The sequence below is a fragment of the Hesperophylax consimilis genome, chromosome 14, assembly GCF_061612785.1.
Source record: "Hesperophylax consimilis isolate HC1 chromosome 14, BYU_Hcon_1.0, whole genome shotgun sequence".
In the NCBI taxonomy this organism is placed as follows: Eukaryota; Metazoa; Arthropoda; class Insecta; order Trichoptera; family Limnephilidae; genus Hesperophylax; species Hesperophylax consimilis.
In genome coordinates, this window is record NC_142849.1 from 34,671,666 (window position 1) to 34,698,997 (window position 27,332).

The 27,332-nt window shown below is 33.0% G+C and overlaps 1 protein-coding gene across 46 annotated transcripts in view; it reads right to left on the bottom strand.

Moving 5' to 3' along the window:
• Positions 1 to 27,332, bottom strand: part of LOC149418217 (uncharacterized) — a 598,424-nt gene that overhangs the window by 178,489 nt on the left and 392,603 nt on the right. The window contains exon 5 of one of the 46 annotated variants that reach the window (XM_089639795.1): positions 399 to 610. The exons of 43 other annotated variants lie outside the window; for them this stretch is intronic. In XM_089639795.1, coding sequence (XP_089495921.1) covers positions 414 to 610 — 197 coding nt within the window. In that variant the 3' untranslated portion in view covers positions 399 to 413. Of the gene's footprint in view, positions 1 to 398; positions 611 to 10,383; positions 10,641 to 11,554; positions 11,787 to 27,332 lie in introns of those variants that run through there. 2 more of the 46 variants (XM_089639778.1, XM_089639792.1) reach the window with 2 other exon arrangements.

Here is a 27,332-nt window from a genome sequence, read left to right on the forward strand (position 1 = left end):
AGATTTGTGTAGGATTAGCAGCTGGCTAATGTTGAAGAATCTGATAGCCATAGGGCTATCAGATGTATAGACAAGACGCCCAGTTTCTTGGAAGCCAGATTTACTCGGGCCTCTATAGACCCCCTAACCTAACTTCTGATAGTTATGTACTTGCGAAACGTGAATGAGAAACACACTGTTATCTTGCTTATGTCTACTTATTATTATTAACAAGAAATGAACAACAAGTGTGCCTACACTTTTTGTCTAATTTAAAGGTTTAAAAATGAACTTTTTTCATGTTCACTGAAATTTTCTTTCTGAAGTTGAATGACAAAGTTGAAATGTGTTTAAGGCAAACAATGCAACTGTTTTCGCATCAACTCTGGTTGCGATTTCTGATATGTACTAATGTGTACATAAAATGAAAGACTTCATTGGTGAGAGTGTTCCGTATTGTTGGTAATAATTATACTATCCACCGTGTGAATTCTAGCTCTGCATTTCTTTGATGCCCTCAAAGAACACGACCATCGTTTCTTCATTTTGTCTTTGTATTGAGCTTCTAAAAAGAAAGTATGCCCCTGGTACACAATGTTCTGCGTTCCTTTTCGTGAAATGGAGTACATAACTGCAAAAAAAAAAGAAAAAACAACATCAATTGCGTAGTAAAACAAATCAACAATAATAAGAAGTATTTTCTTACAAATGAAAAACTTGCATGCTACTACTTCTAGCCTAAATCTGCGAGGTTATAGTATCACAAGCACTGAAGAGATAAACCGATAGATGTATGCAGTAGGCGTGTCTGTTTGCCGCAAGGAAGCATAGTTTTACCTTGCTTCGGTTAACCCTCAAGCAATTTTTTTCGGTTTTGCGAACAAACAGCTATTTTACCCGTATTTATTAATTTTCGGGAAATCGACAGTATACATTTAATCATTTTGTAGTGTACATAAGTATTATATGGCCAAAAAAAACAATTACGGATTTCCTCCTTGTGACTTTACCTCTACTGAGACAGTATAATATGGAAAAAGTAAATTAAATTTGTAAGAAAGGCATATAAATTTTTTTTAAATTATATAAAACAAAAGATTTTATAAAACGAAAAATTTACAAAACAATACATTTATAGCCATGGAGAGAGGTTGTAGATATAAATCAAATAATAATGGAAATACATATAAAAATAGAGACGTAAGATTATTCACAAACCATCAGAGAAATATTATTTTATGGACCTCTTGTATTTGGTAAGTTCGCAACATAAAATATCAACCTTGGATAATACGCTATTGTAATTATTGCATAGTCGGTTCAGGCAAGAATTCTGCTTCGTTTTGCATTGATCAACTTGTTCGCTTTTCGGAGCATCTCATATGACCTCATAGAAATCATTGTATCTCCCTTACTGTCACGGTTAGAAATATGATCGACACGATGTTGGAAAGAAAAAAATACCACGCTTTGTATTCAAATCTAACCAAAGTTAACCACAGATTAATTAAATTGTATACCTCTATAAAACCAAAGGTTCCGAGGTAGTTCAGTTGCTATGCTCAGTTGCCCTCGTCAGTCCCGCGGGGTATGAAAGACACAACGGCTGTAGGAGCACCTTATCCTATTGATGAAGGACATTTGAAGAGTAAAATAAATAAAGGTGACTGTCGCACATTGTTGAGGCGTAACATAATTATAACGTATACGTAATTTTAACCTAATAAACGTTTCTATCTTGTATTGCTTATTCGCTAATAACTGTTAACTGTCTTAATATTTCCATGAAAAAATTGTAGATTATTGTTCCCGACAACGCATTTTATCTTAACAGATAACGATATCGGCATGTTATTGTGATAATTGAATATCATGGACGTTGTACAAAACTAGAACATAACCAAAAACTACGGTTAAACTGCATTATTAACTCTTTAAGTGCGTTTATTGCGTTCATTCATAGTAAATTTCAGTTTTTGTACCAAAAGTGTTTCGCGTTATGTTTGAACAAAAACATGCTAAATAAAAATCCAAGGTCGAATGAGCAAGTAACAGGGACACCGTACCAGTAGATAACGCGAGACGTTTTCTATAACACAGCGCGGTATAAAAATATCGGCGCCGCACTCGAGGGGAGTAAAGTGTCGTTCCGATAAACCGACAACCGCACTTAGAGGGTTAATAATACTTAATTCGATAACAACAAATAATATCAAGTTGTATTTCATTTTTATAAAGTATTTATTAAATAAATAAATTTAAAATCATTTTATAACAATTTTCAGTTTATTTATTTATTTATATTTATATTTTATTTATTTGCAAAAACAGTACATAAACCAATACATTGCAAAAGCGGTAAACAAATTATTGAAGAAAATTTTATACATAAGTATACAGTTAAAACATATGCAAAATCGGTAAACAAAATATGGAAAAAAATTTATACATAAGTATACAGTTAAAACAAATACAATATTTCGCGCTTAAAGTCGTTGTAGGACATATGGAAAATATCCAAGTTAGCTGGAAGGGAGTTAATTAACCTAGTGAGTCTTCCCAGGGGCATCACCATTGGTAAGTTAGTTCTGGACCTGGGAAGAATTAAAAGCCTGTGTTGGCGGCCTCTCGTGAAATTATCCGGGACATAAAGTCCTATTTTTGACAGAATGTCTGGAATTGATACTAAACCATTCAGAAGCTTGTAAGCCATCAAAAATAATGCGACGTCCCGTCTGGAACTAAGGCTGCAGATATTCAGCATTCCCGAGATAAATGCTGTTGGAAACAGCCATGGGTAAAAACCAAACTCTCTCATATAGAGGTATCGTAAAAATTTCTTTTGAATTTTCTCGACCATTAGTACATAGACAGTGTCCTCTGGCCCCCATACCTGAGATCCACTCTCGAGAATGCTACGCACTAAGCTAAAGTAAAGCAGCCTAATGACTGCAGGGTTTGTCAGTTCCTTTGAATTGTGTATGACAAAACCTAACATTCTTGTAGCTGATTTACAGATCTTTTCAATGTGAGCGTGAAATGTTAAGCGAGCGTCCAGCAGTTATAAGTGTATAAGTGTCCTCAGCGGCCTTTCACAAGCTGGTTCACTCCCCAGGACTATTATTTTGCGTGCAGACGTTCAGATACTATTACAAGGTCGGCGGCAGACTGCAGACTTAATATAGGACATGATAATAATTATTATCATAACTTAATATTATTAATTTTATATGAAGTCTGCCGCCAACCTCGGAATCGTACCTTTCTGGTCTTCAAATTCGTCATCAGTTACGTATAGTCCAAGCGATGACCGTAAAAATCCCATCCCTTAGGCCACATGAACCAAATTAGTACTGGGCTCTTTAACCCCAAATAAGATTAGTTAAAAAAACGCATTCATCCAGATTTCGGCCCGGGAGGAGTCCTGGAAAGCGACGACTTCCGGTTTCATTTTTGGGATGAAAATATCCGATGTGCCACATTACCAAAACTAACGGCAAAATTTGATTGCAAATTTGTTATGAAAAAAAAAATCGTTCGGCCAACTTTTGTGTGGGGAGAGGTACCTAACAAATGACATTGTAGGTATCCTCCAGATAGAAGAAAGGTATTTTTCGCTCGAATAATCGCGTAAACAGGGTTCTCCTCGGCCGAATTTCGGCCGAACGACATATTCGTAAACAGGGAATTTTTATCTAAATTCTGAGATCGATTTCATTCGTGTGGCCGATGAGATATTTTGCCACATCTGGAGGATACCTACAATGTCATTTGTTAGGTACTTCTCCCCACACAAAAGTTGGCCGAACGATATTTTTTTTCATAACAAATTTGCAATCAACTTTTGCTGTTAGTTTTGGTAAGGTGGCACGTCGGATATTTTCATCACAAAAATGACACCGGAAGTCGTCGCTTTCCAGGACTCCTCCCGGGCCGAAATCTGGATGAATGCGTTTTTTTAACTAATCTTATTTGGGGTTAAAGCCCAGTACTAATTTGGTTCATGTGGCCTATGGGATGGGATTTTTACGGTCATCGCTTGGACTAGTAGTAGAAGCGTGGTACGGTGGTTTACATATAATATTACTAACTTTAGAGAAACTGCAGTCCAATAAAGACTTCCACAGACCCCATACAAAACAACAAGAAAACATTCGACTAAAAAGAACAAATCAAAAACATAGCATTTTTTACACTGGAGGCCCTGAAGAAAATAATTTGCCTCAAGGCCTATGTCATCTTTGGGGATGCTGTGTTTTTAAGGAAAAGAGGGAGAGGAAGTTCTGGGAAGGAAAAGGTTATGAGGGGCGGGTAGGAATCTAGGGATCGGTGTGTCCAGGAGTGACGAACGAATGATCTATCCCTCCCGCAGTTGGAGAGGTCAAAGGGTCTCCCCAAACCAGCATCTCCCGATCCGGCGCGCCACGCAGCTGGTGGGCAGGCGCATCTTGAAAACACCTCACCCGATGAACCCGGGCACCCCTGCTAAATCAATAAACGTAGCGTACCACTTGGGGTGACCAATGGCAGAGGTCTTGGTTATCCAATAAATGGTTCCCGGAGCGGTGGTACCCAAACCCGCCTCCCAAAGTTCCCAGTTAAATTTAAAATGTTCCTAGATAAAGCACATTAAAATAAAAATATTCAAATGTACCTATGTTTATACAGGGTTTCCGGGAGTGTACGCTAACTTCGTGAGGTAGAAGTAAAAAAAATCTTTCCCGTACAAAAATATTTTATCATAAAGTAAAAAATTCCCGTACAAAAATATTTTTCCATAGAAGAATATTTATTTGCCAATACAAATAATTCTACTTTTTTTTGCCTAAAAATACCTTAAAACGTTAAAATTTCGATAAAAATTTTTCATCGTTTTTATTTGTACTATCATGTAGTATCACCCCCGAAGTTAGCGCACTTTACCCTCGGACACCTGTATTAGACCACATAAAGTGGATCTATTTTAACACTAATAAATAATAATAATATTTGGCTGATTAATGTAACGCCGTTTCCATGAAAAATTACCTCAAGGGCACTGTACAAATATATATTCCATAATAAATATACTGGCGTGCAACAAAGATTCATAATAATAACTACAGTCTAACATCTAACACTTATATATAGTAACTTAAGACTTACAACAAGTAAAACAAATATATTAATAAACAAATAAATATTTACTTATGTGAAAGGAATGTATAATTTATTGATATCGGTAAAACTGTTAATAACTCATTATATTTTTGTGATGAGAGAGGGGCGTACAAGCGTTTAAATGTGTACCCAATTTTATGAATATTAAATATTTGTTCACATCAACGCCATTTGTATTTTTCAACATTTGAATGTCCCGCAAAACGCCGATTCTCGATCGTTTCATCGTTTGATCACTTGAAGACTTCACCACTGTGTGTCTGTAAGTCTTCAAAGTTAAATAACTCGAGATTAAAATGTATTATGCAGGTACGTACATGTTTGTGCTCTATCACGCTTTATTATACAATTTCAATTTCTTAGGCATACGAATACCCAACATGCGGACCGCGAAAGGGTTTAAAACTTGACCGCCAACATTTCTTATTTGAAGGTGCGCTGAACTCGAATCTAATGTCAAAGTGCATAATTTTAACCGCAATCTTGAATTTCGTAAGTTCTCTAATGGTACGTATACATTTGCGAACCTTAACGCGAACCGAGCCAGGAAATACGGGAAAGGAACGAAGCAACTGCAAGCGGCGATTCACGCCCTTTACCGTTGCATTGTTCCTTTCCCATAAGTTGAGGTTCAGTTTGGCAGTTCGACTCGCGTATGTATACGTTGCATAACGGTTCCTTTCAAACGGTCGGTAAGTTTCATTGAGAATAACGGCTCTCAGAGCCATTGATAAATTCACTGACTCTCGCAGTTGGGTAAATTCTGGGTAGTAGTTGGTATTAAAAATAATAAATTGTTTTTTTTTTTGCATTTCTAGTGTTGGGTGCTATTAGCGATATCAATGACGTATTTACAAAATAAAATTCTTACAAATGAATCACGTATCACTGTGTATTGCTCGCATAATACTAATAGAATGTATGAATTGTTTAATCAAAATCAAAACCTGAAGGTTTCCGACATATTTTTAGATACATGCAGTAGAAAATTGAAAGCTGTTTTCCTATAAAAACAACAACCTTGACCTACTGACTTCATGCATTTTTCCTCACCTCCTCACTTTTCTGTTTAATAACATTTTAGAATTAATTGACTTTACTTCTTCTTAATTCTCTAAAAATTGTTTGTAAGCATTTGTTAATGGATATTGTGCACATTATCCTATGTATATATATGTAATATTATATTTGTAAAGGCTTATAATTATTATGTTTAAATGCTGCTATGTTAATCTGTAGGAAAGAGTTGAGAAGCAGGCAAATTCTCCAATTAATGTTTTTTTAATGTCTGTATCTGTGTTTTCTCCAGTAAAAAAATACCTTTGGTTGGGTGGTTCGCGTCGGCCCAGTTTGTTTACAGGTTCCAAGAATACCTGGCTGCAGTGAATGCGAATTTCGCTGCCGAAGCCTTAATCAATAGAGATTTTCACAAAAGTAAATCGTCTGCAGAAACATACGGTCGTGGAATAGTGGACAGTCCGCAGCGATGTACGTCGCTTACATAAAATATCTCGTTTTCTATAGTCTTAACCAAAGCGTTACAGCTAGTTTTAGTTCGCCTCACGCACATCCAGATACGAATGCCAGATTTTCTCGTCGTCTTATGGGTATAAGTTCTTCCATTCACCACAATCATCTGCTTTCCTTTCTTTGTAATAAACTGAACTGTAATCAAAATGTATGTTTGTTAGTAAAAATACAAAAAATCACAATATTTATTGGAAGCAATCTTTCCGGCAAACATTCCTTGGCATACTTGGTGCAACATGTGTTTCACGGAATTTGTACAATTCATCAAATTTCAAAGATAATATTCAAGTTCTGTTATTATCCAAGTTTTGCGCAATAACCGGCCCATGATGAAATAATAACAGAAATTGAATATAACTTTCACAGAACTTGAATTTTAACTTTAAAAATTGATGGATTTTTAAAATTCTGTGAAACAAGCCATACAAAGTGACCAGCTCCAACGAAGCCAGAGATAAGCTAGGCTCTCAGAAGCTGAGCATACAGGACGGCCACCGTGGTTTTGACGGCTTCCGTGGACGAGGGTTAAGGCTATAGGCTACAAGCTGGAGGTCGCGGTTTCAAATCCCGGCGTGCGAAAGTAAATTTTATTTGATTGGTGTGTGTTTTCACAAATTACTCATTTAACAAATAGTATAAAATAACTTCTTCAAGTTTTGCAAATTCACTTTGTGGCACCATTTTTTTTAATGAAATAAATAAAAACACTTTGTTTTTACCTCGAAATCTTTATTTTTTAAATCAACATGTTTCGAGAACGATGTTCTCTTCTTCAGGACATAAATTATACTAAAAAAACAACTTTTTTTAGTAGAATTTATGTCCTGAAGAAGAGAACATCGTTCTCGAAACATGTTCATTTAAAAAAATTAAAAAATAAAGATTATCGTGGTAAAAACAAAGTGTTTTTAATTATTTCATTAGTATAGAATAAAGTCGCTATCCGCGTCTGTCTGTGTTTTTCTAAACTAAGCAACGGATTTTGACAGGGTTTTCACTATCATGTAGAAAATTTCTTCCGGAAGGTTTATATATATAAAATACATGCATATTGAATTTATAGAAAGTAGAGAAAAAGTGATGTTTTTTAACAAGTCATAAAAAAATATTTTCGGACGCTAACATTGCTAAAACTGGCTCAACCTTATGAAATACATCAAAATAATATACTACGGAATCATATATCTTAAAAAGGCCTACAGAAAAGTCACGGATGTTATATGTCTATTTCCTAAGGATAACCCCCAGCAACGCCGGGTAGTTTAAAATAATAAATAGTATATTTGCGACACGTTCCAGAATGGAAGATATTCTCAGTAGGTGTACGACCACCATTCAGAATTGAAACGTTGCTTTAAATGGCTTTGGCCGTGTTTGTGGACCAGATCTAAATAGCCAGGTACTTCCCCACCTTCCTCTCCTCATCTCCTTTCCCTCCCAAGTACCTTCAGCCACACAACATACCTCAATTGGGGAATGCCACAGCCTCACTGGCTCCAGACGGTTGGGAGCAGTAGGGACCCTTGTGCGGTTTCACATAAAAAAGGCCAGCAGATATTTTAATAGAATACAACTACTTGACTGACAAATCGAAAGTGCGCCCCACGGAATCGTATTATTATTACGGCATCACATTGCAGTAACGGCGTATAAAATTATTAATAATTTAATAGATAATGTAATGCTATAAGCTATTCGTACCGAACAACTACAGCCAGGTACGGCACCATGATCTGCTATGTATCCCACATAGCAGAACGGACGTATTGGCTCGGCATAGCATGACACGAGGCGGTTAAATAACATTTCCAAGACTGTTGACATTTTTAACAGTAGCCTCGAAGGATTCAAGAGGCATGTAAATGTGACATATAAATATCGAATGTAAATGTAACACGTTATAATATGTATCTCGTGTTTCCTTTTTTATATAATGTATTTAAAAATATGTAGTATATGTTATTCTACGTATACGAGAATAACATAAACTATACCTACGTACATACGCGAGCCGAATTGCCGAAGTGAACCTCAACTACTTCTTGGTAAGGAACGAAGCAACTGCGAATATGCACAAAACAATAAAAATCTTTCGTATGGAGGTCCGAAGTCCAAAAATAACTAACGTTTGAAATTGTGAAGAAATGGGCGCGCGGTCCGCTTGATAGATTCTTTAGATTGCAATCTTCGGACAACAGACGTCAGGAATTTACTTTTCTACTTCAGGGCACACGGGAATATTAAAACTAGCTTTTGGTATATTTGGAAAATATATATTTTATAAAGATTTAAATAAACTATGTAGGCATTATAACTCACCATAATCCCATGTGGACAGGACAGGACAGCTATGCCAAACGGTAAAAAAATAAAACAGAACATAGTCAAAACAGAACATGATCAAAAAATAGTTTAGGTTTGTTGTTTATATTTTTTTCACTTTTCTCCAATACAGGTACTATTTTGTCATGTAACCATGCCAAACACATCACAAATAAATTCATCAGAACTTTATATACCTATATTCGCGATAAAAGTTACGGAAATGAGAGATCTTGGCACAATAATGATGTTTTTTTTTTTTTTTTTTTTTATAAATTTAATTTAGATTAAATTTGATAATATTATTATTAAGTTCTACAAGTGTTTTAGTTTTTTATTATTGTGACAGTCACAATAATAAAAAACTAAAACACTTGCAGAACTTAATAATAATATTATCAAATTTAATCTAAATTAAATTTATAAAAAAATTAAATGGAGTTCTACGAATTAAACACAAAAACAATAAATAAACAATAATGATGGTTGAAAAACTAAACAATTTCACGGCCCTATGGTTTGCATTCCCCAAAACAATGTATACAGTCTCGGTAACAAATGTTTAAGGTTAAACGCAACGCTCGTTGTATTCTACGTGTTTACAGATGGCGTTAATTAATTAATTTTGTTTAAATACGCTTTTGCAAGGTATTGCTTTACAATATTAAGACGAATCATTTGTTTGCGCCCGTATATACGCAATATGAATATGAATCAATAGTTTTGTTCGTTTAAAGACTTAATTCTTTCGAGAAAGGCACACAAATACAATATTATACCGACGATTCAATCCAATATTGTATTTGTATGCCTTTCTAGATAGAATTGAGTTTTTATATGGACAAAACTATTTATTCATATTCATATTGCGTATATGAGGGCGCAAACAAATAATTTGTCTTAATACTGTAAAGCAATACCTTGCAAAAGCGTATTTAAACAAAATTAATTAATTAACGCCATCTGTGAACACGTAGAATACAACGAGCGTTGCGTTTAACCTTAAACGATAAGGATTTATTTGACAATAATTTGAACTTGGAAAACTTCAAAAGCAGTACAGACGAGCTATTCCTACCTAGATGATAAATTATTGTGAACAGCAATTGTATGTAAATTTTTTTTCTGAATATTAAAATTGGTGGAGTGTGGCAGAATACCTATTATTATTATTTATATTAAGTCCTTTAGGTGGGGTTAAAATAAAATAACTAGTAGTTCTGTTTACAGTAGACCTCGCGTAATATTGATTATTCCGATTTGACAACTCTGGCGGAGTAAAAATTATCCAACACGGCTACCATCTTGACAAGATTGACGGGACACGTAACAAACAAACAAATTATAGACAGACAAAATGCAAAGCGCTCGAGTTAAAACAGGACTTAGCCACGCTCAGTCAAGTATTTATTTATTTTTGCAGTCAGTGCAGCAAATGTGGTCGCAGGACACGAAAGGCAAAGGATGTTGGACGGAAACAGCCGGATGTTTTTGTTTTAAGTGCCTATTGAGATTACCAGAGCAGCCAGGTCCTGTGCTCAAAATTTGGGAACAATAATTGCACTTTGCTTTTTTCTCTCCGTTCTCTTGAGAAAAGTGATTCCAAACTTTACTTCTCTTTCTCGAAGACATCGTGACTTCTTTATTTCCTAAAAAATAGGACGGAAGGAAAATAAATAAATAAAATTATTAATTATTAATGAAGATAATATGTTAATGAAACAGAAAAAAGTATCAGTAATTCAATCCAATATTGTATCTGTATGCCTTTCTTGAAAGAACGTACGTTACATTTACCATTGAAGTACTTCACAACGCTATGTCAAAACATAACGAAACAGTCTGAAATAACGGGTATTCACTATAAAGACAGAAACAGTATTGAAATAATTAAGTTTCAGATGTGGATTATTTCATTTATATGAATCTATAAAAATAAAAATGAAACGCAAACTAGAATCAAAACATGAAATAATAAACATTGTTAACACTCTAAATAAAACACATAAACATCTTAGCACAGATTTTCTTAGTGTGATGTTCACAAAACACTGAAATTTACAATACCATATACAGTAAGTACCATTGTCGTCAGAATAGATTGATTTGTATGTCTATGGTAAGTAGCCATTATTCATACCTTATACTCGGCAGTACCATTACCTTGTAATTTTCATTAATTTATCCGTAAACTGTACAGAAATAAAATTAAATAAATACACAAGAAAATAAACACAAAATAATTTAATTTGCATAAAGCCCGCTTCTTTATCCAACGTTTCAGAGAACCTTGCAGGGAACGTTATCAAGACAGATGATACTGTAACATTTAATAATAAAACAACGATTAACCGTTTTAGTGCTAATCAATTTTTGCAAAAATAAATGTAAATTGCTATTCACATATTGATTAATTTAGAGGAAAAAATAATGGTGTCAAATAAAACACTCTAATTTAGACAAATATCAATCAATTTTATTAATTCTTTTCGCATTATAAAGAAAAATGTTTATTGATATGAATATGAAAAAATAAACATATAGTCAATATTATTGTGTTTTATTTATTTTTGAAAATAAAAATCTAAAAAAAATAGCTCAACAATTATGTTTTGACGCACAAATAGTGTGCAAGCCTTTCCCACAGCGAACGCAAATAAAGCGGGATAGTTTTATCCCACTCCCTGTGTTTTTACACACCACGCACTGGCGTGAATTACGTCCTTGTAATTTTTCCAGCGCTAATGTTTTGTAAGTAGGATGACGGCAATAAAAGAGATTGTTAACGTGAGAACCTGAAAATATAGTAATATAATGTAATAATTTTAAAAAAAAAATTATTTTTAATTAACATTATAGTTACAAATTACCTTTCACAGTTAAAATGTTTGCATAGCTATAAAAACACTTCACATACCATATTCAGAGTAAAAATAATTTAATTATCAAATTTTTGTATACTAACGCCATCTCTTGACGAATAGAATTAACAATAATATTTTATAGCCTAGAGTCCTAGAGCATAAAAAACTAATTTTATTGGTACATTAAATTGATTAAAACAATGGTAAATTTCATGTTTTAATATTAATGTATGTACCTGGTAAAGCATAAAATAGGAAGGAAATGAAATGTGAAATAAAAGATGAGTTTTATGCTTTAAAAATACTTTATTGGTTATTCGTTATTATGTTTATTTAGACACATTAATTTATTAGTAAAGTTATATTTATAAGGTGTACATATATTTCTGAAGTAGGACCGTTTATTTGAGCTAATTAGTAAATTTATAGAATGTATTAAAAAGAGTTCAATTAATAAGTATATTATGCATTAATAATTTAACAGTATACAAAGTTTTGAATTAAAGCTTTTGTCCTTTCATGTTGACAATGTGATAAAATTATGTGAGACATCAAATGACAATAAAATGGTCATTTTCAAATATTCAATGACGCTACTGGTTGATAGATAATTTGACTAAGCCCGTCGTCCCACGGGTCGGTAAACAAATGATATAAACCGTATGCTGCAAGATCCTGTGCAGAAAATTAAGTACGCTATAGTAAGATAAAGTCTGCAGTGCAGTTCAGTGTGGAACTTTTCTGTACAGGGTTGCAGCATTCGGTTTGTCGATTGCTTACCGACCCGTGGAACGACAGGCTTAAGTGCGGATTCCTTTGAATAAATCAATAATTTTTTGGGCATCCAATGGATTCATGGTACATTGTTGAAAATAGGCCCAAGATATTTAAAATAATTTATTAATCCTATTGAAAGTTTTTTTAAGAAATGCATCAGCGTAGAGGTCTTCAAATGTTTACACTTGCCCACGAAACAGTTGCCGTGAGCTCCTAGGATCTGCCTGCAATCTGCAGTTATCATGGACAAAGTTGGAAACTAATAAATTAAACGCATTTATTAGAGCAAGGCGACAGTTGGATGACTTTTTCAAAATTCATACAAATCAAAAAGTCACGTAACCGCGTGTGCGCACCTCCATATACCGCAATGGAATTTGATGTAGAGGCGCAACTATCACGGTGACAAAAGTTGCTTGTGTGTGCCTGACTTTAGTTGAAAACTGATATGGTTATGAAAACTGCTATGATAATAATTAATTAAAAATGAAACAATGTTAGGTTACAACAGTTCCAGTCATTAAAGAAATAACAAATGACACTATGTGAGTATAGAATACTTTGTGTTCGGTTCACTGTTTAATATTAACATTGAGCATACAAAATGAGCATTGTTTTATGTCGTTCTCTTTTAGATTAGAACACATTGGTTTACACAACGTTTATAGTTTATAGCTTAAGCCAGCTTGAAACAGCGTTCTCTTTGCTGTGCGAGTAACACAAAAGTATCAATAATAAAGGTTTTATTAACCATTGTAGCATCAGCGCTATTAAGACATGTGAGTAAAATAAAACGAAAAAATACTTCTTCGCATCAACTGACAACCAGCTTGTTCCTAGTGCATTGACGTATATAGATAGAGCTAACATTGGCGTTCGAAGTATGGGTCACAAACATTATTAATTGTCCGTTGTGAGATGCCATGAGCTTCAGTCGCTCAAGCTCTAACAAGCGCTCGCCAGGCACAGGTCTCCGGCGATAACTTAAAAATGCCGGCGAGCATACTGAAATATTGTACGGGAAAAGATAGGGAAAAAAATGTTATAACCTTTTATTGGCAAATAGGGTTTTACCATAATCAATAGTCATGTGATTTGGCTTTTTAATGTTAAAAAATTCATAGACCGCTTGAAACTGACTCGCCGATAACCCAAATGCACCGGGTCGTGGCGCAGCGGGCAGTCACCTGTTTCTTCGTTTGTTGAGTTTGTTCGCGATCAGTAGAGTTTGGGCGATATCGAACAATATTTTACACTGATTTTGAGGAATGTAGACTCTATCTATATAACTCAATGCCCTAGTGGAAGAAATGTATATATTATGCAACATAATTTGAGAGCGAGCATTCCCACCTGTAACTTTTGTCGACAATTTTATAGATTGGTCATTTTTGGATTGCTTTGACAGACTACAGCCAAGGAATTTTTTTATAAAAACTACAAAAATTCAGTCACATTTCAATTGCAATTCTCAATTTATCAACGGAAGTTGGAGCAATTTTGGTGAACCAGAGTTACAAAGCCAAACATGGAATTAACAAACATTTTTACAAGATTCGTCTAAATTTCTTGCTTTATATAAAAATCTACACGGTCGGCTTAAGTTTGCAGTCAAATAATATATTCCAACAAGAGTGAATACTAATAAAAATAAAAGCGGGTCTTAGTATGTAGCCACTCACATTGTTTAAAGAGTTATTATGATAACATATTAAAAATCATTTACCAAGAAATTCCAGAGAGTTACATTTGAAATATAAGCTTTCATAACCTAACATGGTGAAATATAGTTAACAATTTCTGAATTACCATTAAAACCTTGAAATTTGAATTTGAAAAGTAAGAAAGTATCACACAATTATAAACAAAAAGATTTCATGGAATGCAGCAGGCAGAGCGTGCCGAGGATACCCTTGTCAGACATATTAGTGAAAGAATAAATACCCAAAATACATAATAACAAATTTTAGAAAAGACTTACATATTCCATTGGATGCCGTTGGAAGAATGATAAAACAGGAGACCTGCCTGTATATCCAGCTAACATAAAACCTACACAGGGATGCACACAATTCCCAAACCTCATTATTATGACATTCAATGTTTTGTTATTGACACTCACAAACTATTTACACTGTTTAAACTGTAGATTTCTCACGTATTAGTTATGTTTTCTATAGTTTAGGATTGACCTTGAGTTTTAGAACTAAAATATCTCGCCAAATAAGCACTAGTTTACACTAAAATGCAAATACAACACTTTATTCATAAAAGTTGGGTTAAATTATATTTTATAGAAAAAACATTCAAATTCAACAACATTTTCTCGTCGAACGAGTGATAAATCACAAGGCTGTAAGCCAACAATTATTTACTTCGATTTCTTACGAAAGGGCACTAAAACAGCTAAATAAATCTTTAAAATAAAATAATAATACTGAATGACAATCGCACAGAACAAAACTAACCATAGACAACTGACAAATAAATTCGTAGAAGCATCTGCTATGGATATGCAGTCAAACACATTCCCGCTATTTTTCCGCCAGATGCTAGAAGTTGAAATGTTGGTGATTTTTTTACAATAATGATTTTCAACTCTTATGAAAGTTTATTACGGAAATTCTTGAAGAAATGAAAACTTAAGTTTTTTACAAATTTCAGTAGGTACAGAAAACGAAAAATATTTTAAATCTGAGAATTTTCTTTCAAAATTCTGGTTTATAAATAATGTATTAAGTTGGTGACCGACCGAAACTAGATTTTCAGCCGAAACCGACACCGAATTTCGGTTTCTGTTCTAGTTTCAGCCGAAACCGAAACTCTTCTTTAAAAACATTAAAAAAAAACTCTAAACCAGTTTATTAAAGTTGTTACTTAATAAAAAGTACATTGAAATGAAAGACATAAATTTAATTAGTAAATTTGTTGACTTTTATCGCTTTGGCAAACAAATCAGTATAATAATAATTTAATAATATTTACGTTGACAATTGCAATGTAATAGATTTATTATTTAAGTGATTAACTTTGTTAAAAAATGTATTAAAAAACTTTAAGCTTTTTAAGCTATGAACTTTCAGACAACTTTTAAAAAAGTAACAGCTTCTTTTAAAACAATATTTAAGTTATTTTATGAGTATAAACATGCGCCCTAATAAAGCCGAACGTGATCCGCCACATCACAAACGCAGGCTTCGGCTAAGCCGAAGTTTACCTGCCGGAAATGGCTGCAACCAAAACCGAAACCGAGACCGAAACTTCGGTCGGTCGCTATTAAAGGTATTTCAAAAATAAAATTAAAATAAACCATGTTTTATTTTGGTGCATAAATTAAAACGTATATTTTGAATATGTTTGAATTGAGAGCAATTTGCGTACGTTAAGCAATGTTTCAGAAATCAAAATCACAGAATATGAGCAATTCATCAAATTTCAATGTTAAAATTCAAGTTCTGTTATTATTTCACTATGGGCGGGTTATTTAACATTACTTAGATAGTAAGAAAACTTGAAAAGGATTTTCAAAGAACAGTATATTAAATTCGATAAATTGTTCAATGCCTGTGAAACAACTAGACTTGAGTATTTTTAATTTTAATCCTGACAATGCTGCATGAATATTGTTATTATAATTATTTTTAATCTCCCTAATGATAGTTTGGTTATAGGAATAAGAATGCAGTTTAACTTTTTCCTACCGTGAGAGTGTTTTTTTACTCACCTTTGTGTTGTATCTCCCTTGTAAAAAAACCACGATTTATATTCAAATCTAGAAGTTAACCACAGTAGAGTTAAAATATGCACCATTGTGAAACAAAAGTTAGTTAAAACCGTAATTATAAAAACCCTTATGAGTATTTTTCATGAATTATTTTTATATGAAACAACAAAAAGGCGAGCTGAGAGTAATGTTTATAATACATTTGTTTAATAAACAAGAGTGTATTTTTTATATATGTTTTCGCAATCAGTAATTTTATTTACAAATAACCTAAATCGAACCTTTTTAATTTGTTTAATGTTTGAATTCATAACTTTAACATTTAAAAACATATAAGTATTTCTAATTATAAAATTTGAAAGCGTATTTTATCAACTTTCAAAAACAGTCTTCAGCTTTTGGATATGTTCAGAAAAATTCCATTATTTTGATTTTATTACAAAGCGGAAATACTCGCCTGTGCAGTTAGTAAAGTCAAAATGTATATATTTTACTAAAAAGATAATTATAATGTTTCGATAAGAAAAATTGACCTGCATATTGACGCAAAATACATACAGGCAGATTGTTTATTTAGCTAACGAAACGATTATTTGAGTCAATAAAAATAATATAAATTTCATTAAAATGGTCTTTGATTTTGACCTAAACGTGATTTACAATGAAAAATAATAATTAATGATTTTGGACTATATTCATTACAATTTTAGTTTTTAACGTTTTAACATAATGTCGGTAGTCATTTAAAAACATTCGCAGTTCTGTGAACAGTGGACCTCGCTTGCAAAAAAGTTAGTTTCCGATTTCCTCGTATTAATAAAAACCAAAAAAATTGTCAAAAATCTAAACATTTTTAGGTCGGTATCTAATACCTACCTCCTTAACTATAATCCATAATTTTTTGACGTTAATTTTTATTTAAAATAAGGAATTATACAATTTGTCCAAATAAATGTCACCATCTCCATGGCAATTCTTTTTTCAAACTTTTTCAGGACGATATGTACCATTACTACCATTATATCGATAGTTCTGATTTGGCTGCGCATATTGCGAATATAATGCGAACTCTGACGGTATAAAAACGTAGTATCCAACAAGACCACCACCTTGAACAAGAACCGTAACGTAACAAATTTACAGACGGATGAAATGCCAAATGGCCGAGTCAATCGGAATTAGTCAAAAATTTCAATAATTATACCAATATATCCTAAATTATTTCACAAAAAATTAAAATTTACTTTGTCTATGACCATGCTATGACCATTATCATAGACAAATCGGCCATGACGGCCAGAAATGGCGTCGGTCTGTCATGGTTTTTCATAATATGTCATATTGAAGTATTCGAGAGTTTTGTTTTGGTGTACGTCAACAATAACATGTTGTTATTTGATATTTTACCCTTTTATGGAATATAAAAGTGTTTCAGTTTTCGCTTTATTGATACTTCTGTTTTGTCTTTTCAATTTGGGTAGAATAATATAAGTTTGCAATTCAATCAAAATATTAGTGTTTTTCGTATTAGGAGACGTTTGTGTTGTCAATTTGGTACATATTTGAATTATTAATACACAGTGCTTAAGAAACAATTATTTTTTATCGTCATTTTGGCGCTGTCAGGTGTCAAACAATAAGAAAGTGTATTTTTAAGATAACCTAAAAATCAAAGATTTGTATTAACACAAATAATTTCAGTGACGTATGTTTCGGTTGTTTACTACTCTAAATTTAATATTTAAAGTGTTACGTTTATTCGAAATGTGATTGTATGTTTTGAAATGATTTTGACAAGTTTAATTTTTAACATTATTAGTAATTTTTCATATTAAAAGTGATAAAGTCGAATCGCAACTGGTAAGTAGTTACTTTAACGAAAATAAGCAATTTAACTTTGCTGTTTTTATTTTACAACTGCCTATTTCTAATTGTGGCAGATACATTGTATTTTTGACAACCCATTCCCATGTGTACCATAAATAATAAATAATTAAAAAACATTTATATATGGTTTAAGTGGTCTGTATTTTTATCCTTCTCCTGAGAATAAAATATTCAACATATGTGATAAGTTTATACCTATCGTAGTATTCAAACTCGTTCTTCCCTACGGCACTTAGGACCGGTTGTTTCACAGAATTTGAATAATTCATCACATTTCCAAGTTAATATTCAAGTTCTGTAAAAGGCCTTTTCAAGTTCTGTTATTATGCAAGAACTGTGAAACGACCGGCACGTGATGAAATAATAACAGATCTTGAATAGAACTTTATTTTTAACTTTGATGAATTATTCAAATGCTCTGAAACAACCCGTCCTTTGAGTAGGTGCAGACCACAGACTGGCCGATAGTTCAGTCAGGGCTTTTTTCTCATACACCACGCGATTGAAACTATTTGATTAGAAGTTAGTGCACACTGTCCAGTAGTTAGCCGATTGTTACACAGTATTAACTGCATATTATCCCACGGTTGCATCTTGCTACTAAAATTATCCGTGAAAGCCCCAGAACACATGTACGGTGATTATAATATATTTTGATGAATTAACGATTCCCTATTTATGTGCCCATTGATGTTCTGAAAACCCACCGAAACTCGGAGTAAACTGAGAGCGTCGCCGATTGAATAGTTGACGAGTCTGTGCGTTCACATAGCATACCTTACTGTCGTACTGACTAAGCAGTCAGCCGATAGTTGGCAGACTTTTAATTTGAACGGGAATCATACGGCCCGTCAAACTTTTTTTACGAGCCTATCTTTAACCATTGGATGTGCACACTCACATATAAGTCTTCTTGCTGATTAACAACTGATTAAACTGTCAGCCGATCAAAGTCTGTAGTGTGCTGCGGCTACTCTTAGTGGATATCTTCATTTTTTTTTTTAGATATTTTTATTTAAGCCATTTTAAAATGGTTTCCTTTTCTTTATAATTAATTAAACATCTGCAATCAAAGTATAATTATAATCCATTTAACTTAATCCTATAATAAATAAATTCATTGAAATGTATGCAATTAAATAAATAAATTAATTTTTCGAAGAAAACTTCTTCGGAAAGGTTTTCACTTTGTGATGGCATTATTTATTTTAATAAAAAGACAAATAACTTTGTTAACATCACTTTATTTGTACACAATCAACATGTTTCGTGAACAATGTTCACTTCTTCATATAATCTTATACATATAATATAATATAATCTTATATAATATAATATAATCTTATACTAAACGTATACGTTTGATCCTGAAGAAGTGAACATTGTTCACGAAACATGTTGATTGTGTACAAATAAAGTGATGTAAACAAAGTTATTTGTCTTTTTATTAAAATAAATAAATTAATTTTTTTAAAGAAAGACATACATTCCCGGGTTGCGAATAACCTGACAATATTTTAAAATCTCCTACTACCACCACAGTAAGTGTTAAATGTTGCTTGTGTTGTGATGGAGGACTTAGCTAGCCGAGGAATTGAACACACTTCACCTCGGTAGGACCCAAACGCGATGTCAACTCAGCCACCGACCGGTCTTTAATTTGCTATTTTATTTTAGTTGAAATCATTGGTTTTTCTGTAGTGCATTTTTAGTCAAATGTCCTTTTCATAATGTACAAAGTTATCTCTAAATATCAGATATCTCTTCAAGGGTCATGCTAATGAGGTCTGTTTTAATATTGTACGTCACTTAACACTTTTATATTCTCTGTATGTAAGAATATTTAATTTATTTGTTTGTCACCTAATTTATGTGTTTTTGTTTGCCAAAAAGCCCGTCGTCCCACGGGTCGGTAAGCAATCAACATAAACCGAATGCTGCAAGACCTGCTCAAAAATTAAGTTCGCTGTAGTAAGGTAACAGTCTGTAGCGGAGTTCAGTGTGGAACTTTTCTGCGCAGGGTCTAGCAGCATTCGGTTTATGCCGATTAAGGGAAAGTTCCACGTTAAAGGGCTCATAAAGATGAAAGAAGTGCGGGAGTAAATTTGAAAATTGGAATGTTCTGATGTGACAGTTATATCAGCACTCTAGAGCAGTGTTCCGCAAACTTTTTATGTTCACGGTACACCTAACTAATCAAGAAATTTTTACGGTACACCAAAGAAAAAAAAAACAAGGTAAATTTTGGATAGGATTGGCTAGGCTTATTACGAATAACGGCGAACTTTGAGGTTAAACTACGAAAGCTGCATAATTTAAAAAAACATCTAAGGTTTTGAATGGTTTGTTTGGCAAAGCAGGGTTTGTCTAGCCGGGTTTGTGTAATTATGATTGATATTTATCACATAACAGTGACAGAATGACCGCGAACTGTCACCGAATCGGTTCGAGAAGTGAATTTTAATTTTACGAAATTGATAATTAAAATGCATCTTTTTCCGCCGACACCGAGCCAAAAAGTTTCCTTTTATAGTAATTACGGCATATCTAAAGTTTTTTTCTAAAAAGTATTCGTAATAAGCGTGGCCACTCCGAACCAAAATTTACCAAAAACAATATTTTATTAATATTTATTATTAAAATCAATATAACATGAAAAGATGTTTAATGCGAAATGTGAGCCTGTTTAACTGAACACAGACGATCAAAATTTGGAACAATCGTTGATAACGCTGCTCGCATCTCTTCGTCGATCGTCCTCAGGCGTTCTCTTTTTTTGACTTTATCGTTGTGAGAGTTGAAAACCCCAATTCGCATAAATAGGTCGTGGCAAATGGTAATAGAATTGCAATAGCTCGCTTTGACAGCAGTGGATACTCATTTTTTTACGTGGAGCCAAAAATGTGCTAACTCTGTTTCAGAAAATTTTAATTTTAGTGTCCGATCAGTTTTAAGCTCCATGAATTCTTCCTGCTCGTTTATTGGTAAATGTCCAAGGGAAGTGCTTTCCGAAAATGGATTTCTTACCCAGTCCATAGGTTGCAGGTCACACTTAGGAAAATATGAGTTCATTTTTTCTGCTAACAGCTCCAAGTGTTTCACTATCAAAGCCTGCACTTTTTTTTCTGAATCGGCAGCCATGACATTTGGAAACATTTCTTTACTACCATTGGTAGCGTGGCTGATCCATAGCACCAATTTAGCGCGAAAGCTTTCAATCTTGTCCGAAGACGTTAAAATGTTACAATTTCTTCCTTGCATTTTTTTGTTCAGCTCATTTAATTGAGCGAATATGTCCGCCAGATATGCAAGTTTTGCTACCCATTCTTCTTTTTTAAATTTTATGTTGAAATCTTTTAAAATCTTTTTTAATTTTATATTGTCACGCGCATGCACCCCGATAGCTCGTGCGCAATCACGTGGTAATGTAGCAATAGCACCCCACTTATGTAGTGTAGCACACGTGATAATGTAGCGTAGCGGCGTAGCACACGGCCACTTCGCAGCGATCGAGTCCCACCCACGCCACCTCCGGCCGCCGCGCCGCACAGAAAAGTAAAGACCGATTTACAGAGCACTTTGTGAGAAGTGACGCGGGACTCGCGGCACACTTACAAATGGCCACGGCACACCAGTGTGCCGCGGAGCACACTTTGCGGAACACTGCTCTAGAGGGCATGGAACATGGTTTGATAAATCATAATTTTGTTTTGTTTAACCTTTTTCAATAAAATTGTTTTGTTTTTGCAATTGAAAATGTTATTTTATTTATCATAATTTCATTCATGATGAAAATGTTTAAATTCTACTTGCTTCATCAAAAGCTTAGCCCACTCGTGTCATCTCAAAATAGTGATATCCTAGCGCTATGATAAAATAATGATTGTTTGACAATAGTGTAAAGCTTTTTTTAATATTAATAATTGGATAACTTGTATAGCTGTGTTTTTGTGTAAATATCACCTCAAGAGCGCTGTGTATAAATCTTTGTATATATTTATAAAATTATCATTTTTCCTTAGAACAACCAATTTTTGGTAACATTTACCTTGTATGTTATGAAAAAAAAATGATCTGCGTTCATTTCGCTCTCCGTCGGCCCATTACGTAACCCAGGTCGTTCACCTTTCAACTCTATAAATTATGCCGATTGATTGCCTATTGATGACCTTAAACACTGTTAAATATAACTGTCGGTGTTAAATATATTCCAATGATGTGAACTTTTTTAATGTTCAATATGCCAAGATGAAAAACATAACTTCTGCTACTGTGAGGGATCACTGATATGGTGACCGGGTATGTCATAAAATGACAATTCAACGCACCTCCAAAAAATGATATAAAGTCATGAAAAGCGATGAAACAAAAATTAGGTTAAATAGGTTACAATGGTAACTATTAAACCTAGTTTTTGTTTCATCACTTTGACGCTTTTATCACTTTTTAAAGGTGTGTTGAATTTTAATTTTGATGAAATATCATGGAACCTACTGAAATACTGTAAGCATTTTATATTTATTATAAGACTATTTTAATATATTTTAAAGGAAAAAAGAAAAACCAAAATTTCACTGGGTAAACATAAAATTATTCATGAACTACTCGTTCATAGATGGCGATATATATATTTTTTTATTAAATTTTTCTTTATGGGTATAAGACCACCAAGCTAGGCATATGCCCGTGTTGTGGTGGTTGATTATATACAGTACATTAAAATAATAAAGAAAAAAATTAATTGTTGATATTTTATATGTGTGAGTTAGTGTGTGTGTGTGTGTGTGTGTGTGACATACATTAAAACAATTTGATAAAATATATCAAAAGATTGAAATATGATAGAATTTAAAAAGAATAAAAAAAGTGTAGGATATAAAACACAGTAAAAGTGATTGTTTAATACTTGATAAGCAAATGTAAAAATATGGTAAAACTGTTGATAAGTATGTACGAGTTACAGTGACATATGTGTATACATTATTCTTCAGCATTTTAAGTATAGATTCTGGTCTGAACTCTGGCTAATAATACTAGAGTGAAAAATTATTGTCACAATATTGTTATTAACAAATGCTGAAGCGATCCTTAGGTACATGAAAGTTTCAGAGGGATTTATGAATATTCGTATTCATTCCCAACAACGAAAAATTCTTCTTAATATTTTAAAGCATAATGTGCAAAAAGATTTTAATTCTAAAATATTTAAATCGGCGCCATCTGTGAAAGAGTAGTTTATGAGTAATTTTAAATTTACCGTAGTGATAGTCACGCACAAGCGTTATACTCTCATAATATATGTAGGCTTGGCCTGTTTCACCAAATTGCTTGCAATTCATTCCCATTCAGAATGTATGGCGACCGATATGGTGAAACAGGCTGACCCCAATTTAGAAATTTCAGAAATATGATGATTTTGAACATAATAATAAAACTTGTTACGCTTTTTCTTTTACTTCTAATCTCTACTTCCAGAAAAACTATATTACATCAAAACCCAGCGCGGGGCTCCCAGTTTGGTTGTTGCGGGTTATGTGTTCAGGGCGACCAAGCGCAGGAATCACCGAATCTACTGGTCCTGTTGCAACCGGAAGTGCAAAGCTCGCTGCGTCACACACCATGGCAGGTTGACTTCCCAATCTTCCAAGCAGGAGCAGGAGCACGACCACGCACCTGACAACAAGAGAATCAGGCGACATTATCAGATTGAAAGTTTAATAGAGACTATTGATAATGAACAAATGTAAAATCGTTTTAATATACTGTTGTTCTTATTTCATTTTAATAAGTTGTTATTTATATAATGCCGCACTTGCTTCACAACGATCATGATTTCTTAAATCTCCTAACTAAATAGATAATAGAAAAAAATGGAGGTTTAACATGGAAGTGTGTCAACTGTAACCGAGTCACAACCAAACTGCATGCATTATCAAAGCATCGGAGCCGATGAAATTTATGCATTTGGTGTGAAACAAAGGTTAGGCACCGCTGTGTATAGATACAAATTGCAGTAACGATGTTGGCGACACTTTTGTGCATGCTTGTTACTAATAATGGTTAATGGCCCATCTCGCTTTTTTCTATTTTCTATGATTTAGCCTGGCGTCTCACTGGTCGGTAAACAATCGACATAAACAGAATGCTGTCAGACCCTGCTTAGAAAATTAAGTTTGCTATAGTAAGGTAACGGTCTTCAGCGCAGTTAAGTGTGGAACTTTTCTGCGCCGGGTCTTGCAGCATTCGGTTTACCGACTTACCGACTCGTGGGACAACTGGCTTAGTTTGTAATTCATTTACAGTTCACTTTAGGCAAGAAGTAACACTTATTTTCTATGTTTAATACGCTAACCGACATCTAGATAGACATCTGTTGCTCTAGAAAAAATATTTTTAACTCTCCAATATGATCAATGTAATTCAACTATTTTTTAATTGATAGGTGAGATTGAATTAAGCACTTTGTGATGTAACTCAATTTCAAGAAAAATGTCCATTTATGACTGCACGACGACGATACATTATTTTAGGGTTTGTGTATTACTCTTTTTGACACCGAGGAAATTGCCAATATTTCTAAAATGATCAAATCCCACGTTAAAAGCACTTTTTAATTTTAAAATTCTTAAAATGTTAAAAAATTCTCAAACATTTCCTTCCATTTCAATGGGTATGTAAATATTTTTGGAACACTAAGCCCAACAATAAGTAATGGGCAGAGTTATTTGGTTTTTATTTTCTTACACATAAATTTGTATAATATTATTGTAATAATAACATGTTGATTTAAAATTCTATAACTATGTATTATTTTTCCTTTGTGTTTTCAAAATACTTCCTTTACGGTGAATAAATATATTTTTTAATCAATTTTTTATTTTTCATTCTGTATCACAATATACCCACCTTAACCACCAGAATAAATTTTAATGTAATGTTGTGTTTTATTTCTATGATAAGAATTAAATATGATACTTGTGTAATAATTAGAATAAAATAACTCTGTTTTTAATACCACTTTATTGTATGTATTTTCAATATATAAAACCGACCGGTTTCGGTTCACCCTAAACCTTCATCATTATATATGTTTTTATATAACCCTGATGAAGGAAACCGGTTGGTTTTATATATTGAAAATATATATAACAAAGTGGTATGAAAATTTGATAATTATATGATAATTTCTGATATAGCAAGTTCACTCGTTTTAATTTTAGTTGATCAACTCGACACTTAAAAGCATATTGACAAGCGTGAACCTTCTTTCAGCAAAGTTGACCAACTTTTTGGTTAGAAATCTTGTCCTTAAATAAAAGTTGATCAACTAAAATTGTAATGTCTAAAACCCGTTATCTAGATCCGCTATCTATTAGGTATATAAATATGTATTTATGAACCCTTTTCATTTGAATTTTTTTTATTATTCATTTGAATTTTGTTTATTATTGTTTTGTCAATATTCTCAAAATAAAGCTCTGTAATAAAAAAAATCCTTGAAACATGTTTTCACTTATCCAATTTAATCAGATGATAACCCAGAGATAAATTTGTTCTTTTTTATTTTGTAGAAGAATACACAGCTTTACTGATAGACTACGGTGACTCATCAAGCGATGAGAACAGCGAATTGGTTCCAGAATATTTAATGGAGGAACAAATATTCAAAATGGTGAAAAATTTCTCTCCAAAGATTTCAGAGAGTACTCCCCAGCCTCTGGAGTTCATCCTGAGCATCCGTGGCAACCCCCAGTTGGTCTACGATGGACAGACTTATAATTTTGAAAAGATGTCCAGCGTAAAGAAGATGTGGCAGTGCACCCAGAGTCAGAGGTTTAAGTGCAGAGCTAGATTGTTTACTATTGGTTCTCGTGTGTTTGTCACGCATGATGTACATTCTCATCCCAAGACCATTGGCAGATTGAAAGATAAACCTTCTGAAGATGTTTGAAATTGTTTGAAATATGTAATATATAAGAAATTTTATTGTAAATCATTCATATGATCACAAAATACATGAAGAATGTACCTAATATCGTATACAAATACAAAACTATATATTTATTTCTATATACATACACACCGAATGTTGACTTTTTGTTTGCTGTATTATCACAAAATCTCAGCCTACTGCACACACACAATAATGAGTAAACTGTATATACACAGCAAAAGTTGTTGTGGGATTTAGCATTTCCTGTATTATCACAAAACTCATACTGAGCCCTTTATCTGGTATACTCACTATTGTGTGTATTTCACTGTGTATATATGTATATACACAGCTATAGTAGATTTTATGTTGTTGGATTGAATGTTTTCTGTATCATCACAAAATCTCATAATTACAGCCCACTACACACATACCATAGTGAAAAAACCATATACATATATGTATATACACAGTGAAAGTTGATTTTTGCTGTTGTTGGATTTAAAGTTTGCTGTATTATCACAAAATCTCATACTTACAGTCTACTGTACATGCACAATAGCGAGTAAACCAGATATTATGATACGTTGTTGTATTATAATATTATAAACATAATTGTTTTTCTGAAAAACCATTTTAAGAGATTATATTGCTTAAAATCAAATAAACTTGTAAAACAAGTTTTCACAAACTAAATGAGATACCTATTCATTTATTTATTTACCAACGCCCTATTGGGCTTATATATGGAATTTTTAGTTAAATTATTTAGTTTCAGTATGCAAGTATAACAGTATGTAAGTAGGTAATAAAGGATAAACATAGTTGTAGGTAGTCACAGCATAATATCAAATAGGTACCTATAATAAAACTAGTGCAAATTAGCAAAATTATAAATACTATGATGGATATTGATTTTGAAGACTAACGACCTATAGTTAATAAAAATAAGTATAACGTATAAAAGCAAGTATATGTGAATATACAAACAATAATAAATTATTCATGTGTAGTATAAACCTGCTTAAATAACAGAAAACGAATATTCTTTTTCGTAAGGATAGAATATTAAGTCGAGAATATTACGTTTCTGTATTATTTCCTAAATATATATATTTTTTATGTACACATGTTTGCATTTCATCACAAGACCTCC